At 43.0% G+C, this 10426-nt stretch overlaps 1 protein-coding gene across 2 annotated transcripts in view; it reads right to left on the bottom strand.

Annotated features, from left to right (window-relative positions):
- The window catches only part of LPCAT2 (lysophosphatidylcholine acyltransferase 2), a 72291-nt gene that overhangs the window by 26894 nt on the left and 34971 nt on the right, over positions 1-10426 (bottom strand). For both annotated transcript variants that reach the window (XM_023244935.2, XM_023244936.2), the window contains 3 exons: positions 8228-8310; positions 5465-5590; positions 3531-3684 (listed from right to left, as the gene is read on the bottom strand). In XM_023244935.2, the coding sequence (XP_023100703.1) occupies positions 3531-3684; positions 5465-5590; positions 8228-8310 (363 nt within the window). The remainder of the gene's footprint in view (positions 1-3530; positions 3685-5464; positions 5591-8227; positions 8311-10426) is intronic.

Here is a 10426-nt window from a genome sequence, read left to right as displayed (position 1 = left end):
AAGGAAGATGTGGTGTATCTATGTGCAATGGAATACTACTTGGTGAAATCTTGCCATTGGCGACAACATGCATGGAACCAGAGTACATTATGCTAAGTGAAATAAGTCAGGCAGAGAAAGACAGATATCGCATGATTTCACTCACATGTGGAATTTAAGAAACACAACAGAATTTAAGAAACACGCAGTAGGGGAAGGGAAGGAAAAACAAAATAAGATCAAAGCAGAGAGGGAGGCACACCATAAGAGATTCTTAAATACAGAGAACAAACTGGGGGTTGCTGGAGGGGAGGCGGGTGGGGGGATGGGCTAAGTGGGTAACGGGCATTAAGGAGGACACTTGTTGGGATGACCACTGGGTATTGCGTGTAGGTGATGAATCACTGGGTTCTACTTCTGAAAGCAATACTACCCTGTATGGTAACGGACTTGAATTTCAATTAAAAAAAAAAATTACAAAGTTTTTGTAGACTAGCCAAGAATGCACATAGAAAGAGTAAGGGAATATGGGGAGATAGGTCTCTTCCCCGTCCCCCAAATACCAACACAACCACATTAGACTCTGGGAGAGACTGAGAGAGGCTTCGGGCAGCTGTCTGCACTGCAAACATTTCCAGCTGCTGGAAGAGCCACAGGAACACCCCGCCCTTTCTCATTCCCACCCTTCCTCCCCCTCCCCTCCTTCTCCCCCCCCCCCCGCCCCCCATGAAACATTGAGTTTAGCAAGATAAGCTACTCTGAGGGAAACAAACTATGGCGTTACTGAACTTCTTGTCTTTCCCCTGGAACATTCCCCAGCTAAATCACTTAGAGAGACTGAGAAAACAAGCCTAGGGTGGGAGTAGCTCACCCGCACAGGGCGTGGCAACAATTGCATAATTCGCCTTCTCTAAACAAAGCAAATCTTCACAGGCACAGACATGTGGATGTGTTAAAGACAAAAAAAAAAAAAAAAAAAAAAAAAAGGAAAGAAAGACAAAGAAAGGGGAGAAAAGAGGGAAAGAGGAAAGGAAGGTCACAGGCTCTAGTCACTAATTCCCCAGACTATTTTGTCTACCTTTGGAGATCAAAAGGAAAGTGCTGGAGAGACCATCTCACTGTCTGTAGCGAAAGCCAAATCACACTATACAAAGAAGCGACAAACCCAGTTGTAAGTGATGTGTGAACCTGTGGAAGCGGTCCACGCGGGAATGTGATTGCCCAAACTGGCTGCCAACACTCACCAGTCTAAGTGCCTGGAGCCCACTGTACCCTCTAGTTCAGAGGGAACCGGCTCACCGGGGGGTTATTGTGACCCTTGTGCTGCTCCCTTCCCCACTTCCAATCTGCCCATACTTAACACTGCCAGAGAAACCACGGGGCGGCCGGCAGGGACTGTCAGTGATCATCAGTGATCGACAGCCAGATCCTCATGATCTGTGGTCCTCACGACCCCGGAACTGCTGGCGGTGACAGTTTGACACCTGAAGGGAGGGCCACCTCGACAGACATTGTTTCTAATTTTGATCAAATATCCCGATGAGCACAAGGTCTAAGATGTGCTCGAAACTTCCTCCTTGGTTCCTGCTTCACGGCGCTTCCCATTTCCCCATCTCCTGTCCTCATTTGTCCATCCCTGCCATATTCTTTCCTGTCACCACGTTCATATTTATAGAAGCTTCATTTAAAATTACTTGCCTGGTATCTAGAGTCAAAGAGGAGGATGCGACACAAATCCCACAGAAAGACTTGTAACAGTCCAAGCGAGAAGTTCTTCTGTTTTCCCAACTTGCATGGGTGGAGCGGATGACTTACTTCTCCTTTCTCCTAAATCTTCATCATGCTTTCTAGTAGTGCCACTGCAGTGTCAGGGACAGGGAAAGATTACTTGTGTGCCGCAAGCAAGCCAAGGAAAGGGCACTGGGCACTACCCAGAGAAGGTGGCTGAAGTGAGTCACGTTAAAGAATGATGAGTCTTAGAGATCACAGACTAGCTCATTAGGAACGTGAGTGTGCCCTGGGTAAAGGGAAAAAGAAGCCGCGTCCTCGTTGCTGTCATCAGGCTGTCATTTCCTCGTGAAGTATCTTTTCCCAGCGGTCAATAGAGAACGGGGACTTCCGGTGCCAGCCAGGAGGGACTAAGTCCAGTTGGGCCTCCCTCTCCTTCCAATTATAATTAGAAACTCTCATCAAAACACAGAAAGCAACTACCTCTGGACCAGACACCACGGCAGGAGGGTTGGTGAGGAAAGCCACAGCGAAAGAACAAGGAGTGTAAGGCAGCAAAGTTGTGGGAGACCGAAGGCAGTATGACGTCATCGTTAAATTGTTGAAAGGGAAGAGCTAGCAACTCAGCTCTATTCACCACGCAAATAGCCTTCAGGAATCCGCGTAACATAAAGTCACTCTCAGATAAGGAATAACAAGACCGCAGTCCTAGGTATGTACCCAGGTGAAACGAAAGCCTACATTCACACAAAAACCTATACAGGAATATTCACAGTTTGTATTCTTAATGGCCCCAAATTGGAAACAAACCAAACTCTCCTCAGTTGGGGAACGGATACGCCAAGAATGTTGCGTCCATACAATGGAATACCACTCCGCAGGAAAGGGGAACAAATTACTGATACACACAACAGCACCGCTGAATTTCAGATGCATTATGCCAAAGAAGCCAGACTGAAAAGGATATATACCCTTCAATTCCATCTATATGGCGTCTAGAAAGGGCAAAGCTGTAGGGTTGGAGTGACTGTTGGGGGTTAAGGGTAGGGCAAGGATTTGACTATAAAAGAATAGCCCCAGGGGATACTTTTTTTGCACCTGTGATATATCTTGAATGGAGTGGTAGTTATATGCCTCGATGCATTTATGAACCCTCGTAAAACTGTAACCAAGACAGTAAACTTCACTGTCAATTTTATATGTTAAAAAACACATTAAAAATAGAGAACTTGAAACCTTGATACATTTTTCCTAAGGAGACTCCGTGACAATTCAGTTATCTAACTGCGTGTACTGACATATTCATAAGCAGAAAATTGTACCCCCAATACAATGGCTAACAGCCAAGCTTTAATTGAAGCCTTTGTCCTAAAATGTTATTTGAAAAGGAAATCTACTTGGTGGTCACACATTTTGGGGGCAGTCCAAAACCTTCAGAACAGAACAGTACCACCCCTGTCATCAATGTATGAATTTTGACATAAATATTTAAGTTCCTGCCAGTTAAAGAGGCCTTGGCAATTTCCGTATTACAAACACGGTTTGTATGGTCACAATCTTTACTTCTGACTTGGTGTTTAAAATAAATAGATACTATCATAACTGTTGCAACACACACGTGCACGCACACAAGCACATCATGACATTACTACTGCTCTCGTTTATTAAGGGGAACAAACAAAATCATGAAATTAAACCACACACTCGGCCTCGCTTCCTCTAACAGCGACCTGCCAAGTTCTTCTAATGCCGTACTGATTTATGCCCCGTGGAGACGGGCAGAGTATGAACGTTAGCAAGTTGAAGATCACGTTTTAACATACCCTGTCGAAGAGTGTGAAGAGTTGTCTCAAGACATCTGAAACAGGCAACTTTAAATACTCTGCAAATTCGTCAATTCCAATTCTTCCTCCTTTGGAACAACAGGCAATGGTTGCGTACTCGTCCAACTGCTTACGAATGCTATCCCAATCTAACCTAAGCAAACAATCAGAGATGCGTGTTGTCAGCCCCTTACAATCCACAAGGACATTTTACGAACATTCGTTTGTCTGAGGGAAAAAATATCGTACATCATTACATTTGAAAATGAAGATAAAATGGGTATTTTGGGATACCTATGGAACATGTATACAGGTTTCTGAGGGGTTTTTTTTCATGTTTATTTATTTTTGAGAGAGAAAACAAGAGGGGGAAGGGCAGAGAGAGAGAGGGAGACAGAGAATCTGAAGCAGGCTCCGGGCTCCAAGCTGTCAGCACAGAGCCTGACACGGGGCTCGAGCCCACAAACCATGGGATCATGATCTGAGCCAAAGTCGGATGCTTAACCGACTAAGCCACCCAGGTGCCCCCCAGGCTTCTGAGTCTTTTAAAGGATATCGGTAAGACTAATTTCCCGCAAATATCTGTGCAAAAGAAAAGTAACTGAGAAGAGCAATGTGACAGAACAAGAAATGACTCATGAAAAGAAAATAAGAAATCATATTGTAATCCAAATATTACTAATTAGGTCAAAAGTACTTATTGAGTTGTTAAAAAAAAAAAATACCACTCTTAATTTCTAAGGAGCTTCCAGGCTGATAATGAACGCACATTTCACAAAATGTTGTGTCGGAGATTCATTAGATAGGACACACTTCCTCTGATGTTAGTTATAAAAACACTAAAACATCAGAAAACATACCGTAGCTTACAGCACATCTGCCTTTGTCTTGTACTACTAAACAGTTGACTTAACACATAACTGCTTTCTTCTGTATCCAATTTCAGTATCTAAACTTTTCAAATTTATACGAATTTTGTAAATATAACATCAAAACATGTTTGCTATCTGGAAGATATAAATAATACTTGCTCTATTATCTTTAAATATTGACCTCTGGGGTGTCTGGGTGGCTCAGTCGGTTAAGTACCCGACTTTGGCTCAGGTCACGATCTTGTGGCTTGTGGGTTTCTGTGCTCAGAAGCCTCAGAAGCTCAGAGCCTGGAGCCTGCTTCAGATTCTGGGTCTCCCTCACTGTCTCTTACACTCTATCCCTCTCTCTCAAAAATAAATAAGTATCAAAAAAATATTTAAAAAAATAAGTAAATATTGACCTTTAACACAATAACTGCTTCTGCAGCTCCCTCCTAAGGAGGATGCCAAGGCCAAGGGAATCAATACATTCTGCAAATCCCTAATAAGGCTGAAAACAGAGTGAATGGTAGTAAGTGGGAAACCAGGGGTGACACCTTTCATAGCAGATGGTTCAAATGGGTTGTTCATAAAAGCACAAAGGGGTGTTTTGGCCTTAAAAAAAAAAAAGTATGTACCCAGAAGAAAAAGGAGATTGAGGGTAAGTACTTAAAATTCAGTGATGGTCAGAATTGCTTCTCTACAAGTCAATTCATTTTTCACACGAGAAGTTCTGACCACCGCATGCCAGTCCCATCTAATTACGCCATCCTTGCAAAGGGCAGCGGGGTAGGCTGACTGCTCTGAGACCCTTCTGGGCAGAGGCAGATCTGTGCTGGTCCATATCCACTCTCTCTCAGTCTCCTCCTGTGACCAACACATATGTCTCTGAGTTAACTGTCCTTGAAAAAACACAACCGGATGAACTAAGTAGGAGATAAATTCACAACTCTGCCTTCCTTAATAAACACCATGGAGGTTCGAGAGCCGAGCATTAATGAAACCAGGGAAAAGAAGCGTAGAGGAGTTCAGATCTCTTTGGGACACCTTTACAAAACTGTAGCAATTTAAAGGTATACTTACTTTAATTTCCGGCTAATTTTGGTAAATTCCACCAGCCCAGCTTCCATGGGCAACGTTAGCTGTCCTGCTGAGATCATTAATCTGCAGTCTTCATAGGTGTGGTCTGTTACTGGAATTCCCAAAGCTCTAAACGGCATTTCAAAGCAAACAAATTCAATTTTTTTTTTTTTTTAAGAAAGGTAATGATTTTTTCATTAGGCCTGAGCTGGTGAACGAACAACAGTAAACAGGAAAGTATTTACTACTTTTTAAACCAGTAGCTTTGGCTTATTATTGCAAAAGAGACGTATTTCTCTCCTTCTGCACAGACTTCCTGGTTGTTTTGTGTTTTAACTGTGACAATAGCTGACTTCAGTCTCAGGGAAAGGAATAAGGCTTATGTTCCAGTCCGGTGGAGTCTTTCACCAGCTGTGGACCTTTTGGCTCTTAACCTAAGCCTCGCTCTTGTCATCTGTATATAGGAATAATTACCCTACTTACTCTACAGGGTTATCTATTGTAAAGATGGGCCGAAAATGCCTGTGGGAGTACCATTTGAACAGCTACGTTTGTCTGTACACAGTGTAAGTGAGTAATCTACCCGAATCGCTAGCCATCTGCGTTTTTCCATCTCTCGAAACTGGAGATGACTTCTTGCTACATAATCTTCTGAAAATACTAAAGAGAACTGATAATAAGCTCAAGATTTCTTCCAAACCTAAACATCCTCCACCCTCGAAGGAGCACATAACCCCTACTAGCTCCCTCCTGCTCAGAGATCTGATAATGAATTAGATTGGAAATATATATATATATATATACATACATATATATATATATATATATATATATATATATATATATATAAAATGACTTGAAAAAAACTGAGTACTGAGAAGAAAGCCTGGCCAGAACATGAAATAATTTCCTGAAGATTCCTCTTCACAAAACTTTCATTCACAAATATTCAGTGAGACTCATGAAGTTAGATCTTCAACGGTATTTGGTTTTGTTGAATCACCGTGAAGAACGTGACATTTTCAATAAATGGGATACGAATAAAGTATTTTTTTCTATCTACAACTAGGCTATTTTTGATGAGTAAACATTCTGGTATAAGAATACGTAAGTGGGAAAATAAACATTTTAACTATTTCAGGAATGTATAATTTATCATGCTCCATGGGTACAGCGTGCTCGTTAAGAGCTTTTGGGTTTGGGTAGCAAGTGGGGATGTGAGTCCCAGCCCAGACCCTCACTGTCTGCTATGATCTTGGGCAAACGACTTCCCGCTCTGAATCTCAGGTCCCTCGCTTGCCTCCTAGAAGTGCTGTGAGGGTCACGTTAGCTACCCAGAGTAACAGCCTGGCACAGTACTCGGTAAGTATTTATCAAGAGTAGTAGCACCACCACTTTACCACTTTCAAATGCTTCTGTCACACACTCTCCTAGGTGACTCTCAGGATAACCAGAACCATCAGAGAGGAGAGACGAGTATTCTAACTCCAACTTTACACTGGAGGAAAAGGACCCCTCGAGGGACTTGTCTGTCCATGGTTGTGCAGCTAATGGAGGTCTTTCCTACTCTTTATCCAAGACCCTTAAATCTCCACGGCTCCGAATTCAGAAAAAAACCAAAACGGCTGCCTAATCAAATCCCTGCTCTGTTTTTAGGCAAATTATTGGGAGGTCAAGATACCTGGTATAAATTCCCTCCATTCCCCAAATGTATCTTAGTTCCTAACTTTTGGACATGAGCTCCTATGAAAACATAAGAAGAAAGGGAAGAAAACAATATAAAAGCAAATTTTGTAGCTAATCTAGAAACTGGGAAAATCAAGTACCTATAGGTACACCTAGTAAAATTTTTTTGAACGTTTGAAAATTTATTGTTTTGAAAATAAAGTTCTTCTCCTGTGAAATATTAATATATATATATAATATAGACGTAATAAAAAATATAATCTTGCTTATAATACCAAATTCAGTCATGAAGCTAAATTCAGAGTTCTCATTTGAATGTTTACTGGGGATAAATATCGCCGGCCTATGAGTGTCAACCCTCCTACTGGAATGGCGGAAAGAGGTGGCACCTGGCATGAGAGTGAGCACCCCGGAGGGCTGCCTGGGAGGTCGGACAGTACGACATGCATGCTTTCATTACAGGACGGGAGGAGATTGATCTAATCAGAGTGATGGGCAGTTACAACTCCCTTAAGCGCAGGACAATACTTGCCTCCCGTTCTGCGATTTACAAATCCTAAACTTATAGCCATTCCGAATGGGGGTGACTCCCCCCCGTTTCTGTGCCTCCATCACGTTCCCTTGCAAACTTCCTCCTTTTTGTTGCTGTATTCATTAATGCCTTTGAAACACCCAGCGTTGGCAGCTCTGTGGAGGCTGGGCCATAGGAAGCGGACCATGAAGGGCTCAGACCGTCACAAGGCTTTGTCAGACAGCCACAGGCCAGCTTAGGAGAATCCACCCCGTGGAAGTCACTGGCTGGTCTCTTCTGGTTATTGAATCCTCCCTGCTCCCTTTCTGGCAAAGACACATACCCATTAGTTTGGGGTTGCATCTGGGGAAAATATTCGTAGATTGTTTTACCGCATTCCTGGGCACATTTAGAATTTCTAACCAGAATGACTTAAGAAATGAGACCCTCGGAATTAAAAAAAACAAAAAACAAACAAACAAAAACAAATCCTAAAACTATATAAAAACTATATATTTACCAATCATTTAAAAACTATTTATTGATTATGATGAGCTATAGAAACTTACTCTGCCATTAGACTCCGGACTCTACAGGCAAAAAGGATGGGATCGCTTTTTTCTTCATCATTTGGTACTTGAACAGGCATAAACTGAAAGACAAACACACCTTTCCATTACAACTGTTAGGCCTAAGCATTAAATGCCACATACATTAATTTATAAGCTGTCTGTCATTATATTAGACCCCCCACCTTCCTGGTGCATAGGTTACATGCTAGACGGGGAACAACACTGTGTGCGGACTCAGCGGATCCGTAGCCCAGCCCTGCGTCTTTCTGTGTGTTAACTGGTAGGTCTCTGGAGTTTTCTTCACTGCTGCCTGGACCCTAACAAGAGGGCTTGTGATCGCCCACCCACTTCAGCGCGATGAGGATGAAAGAAGCCAGTGCCTGGAATATTCTGGAAGTTGTAAAGCTGTAGGTTCTGAGATCTTATTCTCCAAGCTGTACCTCCTACCACTTCCAGCCCTTTGTGTGAAAATGTTAGTACCAGAAGTAACCTGTTTCTTATGATTTATCTTCTCTACCCACGCCTGTGTCGGCCATATTTTTATCATTTGTTCAAATGTCACGCTTTGCATTTCTTCTGCTCTCTTTTAACCCTTAGCATGGGCTTTCTAGCTTTTGCAGAGTATCATGTGTTATCATTTTAAATTTTACTTTTTTTTCTCTACTTGATATTCTGTAATGTCTCATTTGTACTGGTCCTGTTTTATTTACAGTTTTCTAACATTTAACAAGATTTTGGTGCTATATTGAACTCATTGCATATTTTTTGAGCACCTACTATATACCAGGCAAGATTAACAGGACTCTATCCCTGCTCCAAAAAAGATCTGTATTTTACTAGGGTAGACCAACTAACTTAGGTTCAAGTTATAAAGGTCACATGACCAGGACTCAGCCCAAGTCCTATCAGATTCTAAAACCCTTGTTTTCCCCACTCAACCATCCTTCCTGGAGTATGAGAGCAAGGGATAGGAAATGATTAATTTGGCAGGGGGCAGGGAAAGGCAGCCAAAGAAGCTTTACAGAGGAGCTAATACTTGATCTTGGCTTTTTAAGGATAAACATGATCTCGCCAATAGCTACTGTTCATTGAATTATAACTATGGACCAGGCACCGTGCTAGGGGTTTTATACGCATTATTTTCATTCCACCAGTCCTCTTGATTTTAGTCACAGGATTGGGACTCACATTAAAAGACTTGCTTAAGGGGCGCCTGGGTGGCGCAGTCGGTTAAGCATCCGACTTCAGCCAGGTCACGATCTCGCGGTCCGTGAGTTCGAGCCCCACGTCGGGCTCTGGGCTGATGGCTCAGAGCCTGGAGCCTGTTTCCAATTCTGTGTCTCCCTCTCTCTCTGCCCCTCCCCCATTCATGCTCTGTCTCTCTCTGTCCCAAAAATAAATAAACGTTGGAAAAAAAAATTAAAAAAATAAAAAAATAAAAAAATAAAAGACTTGCTTAAGACTTCATGGCCCATTTTCATTCAATAAATATTGCTGAGGCACCTCCTGTATGCCAGGCATTGCACTAAACCCAGAAGACAGGACAGCAAAGCCCCTGCCCTCAAGGAGCTCTCCATGCGGTGGGGTAAAAGTTACGACAGATGAGTGCAGTCTACCAACGAGAGCTACCATCCACTAAGCACGTACCATAGGCTGGGTACGTGCCGGGTACTGTATATTAGGGGCTTTACAAGATCAACTCTCCACAATTCCTTGAGGTCAGTTCTACCACTTGCACTTGACGGGCGAAGAAAGTAGCTTGAAGAGGTTAAGACCACACACCAGTGGCAGGATCACGATTTGAAAGAGAAAGGAGACTGTATAAAGAACACCACTTTTGGACTCGTGTCGACCTGTTTTCAAATCCTGTTAATCACGTCAAGAAGCCTTTGGGCAAGGGTGATTCAGAGATGAAGTGTGAGCCAGGGGCTGTGGTGACCCGGTCCAAGCTTTTGAGCGGAAACATCGGTTGGTAGGAGTGGACAAACCAAAGAGGAAAAGGCTAAGAGCAGGGAGAAGCCCTGGAGGGTCTGGAATCGCCCCGTGAGAGAAGGAAAGACCACGAACAGAGGGAGTGAGGGTGCAGAGGCAAGCATGGATGCAAGTGGTACGGGAGGAGAAACTGGACAGGAATCGTAGGACTGTGCGCTAGGTGACATTGACTGCCATTGACCGCCATTGACCGCTTTGTGACAC

This window comes from Felis catus, chromosome E2 (genome assembly GCF_018350175.1).
Source record: "Felis catus isolate Fca126 chromosome E2, F.catus_Fca126_mat1.0, whole genome shotgun sequence".
NCBI classification, from domain to species: domain Eukaryota; kingdom Metazoa; phylum Chordata; class Mammalia; order Carnivora; family Felidae; genus Felis; species Felis catus.
The sequence above is the reverse complement of the archived record's forward strand: the minus strand, read 5'-3'. Positions and strand labels throughout refer to the sequence as shown.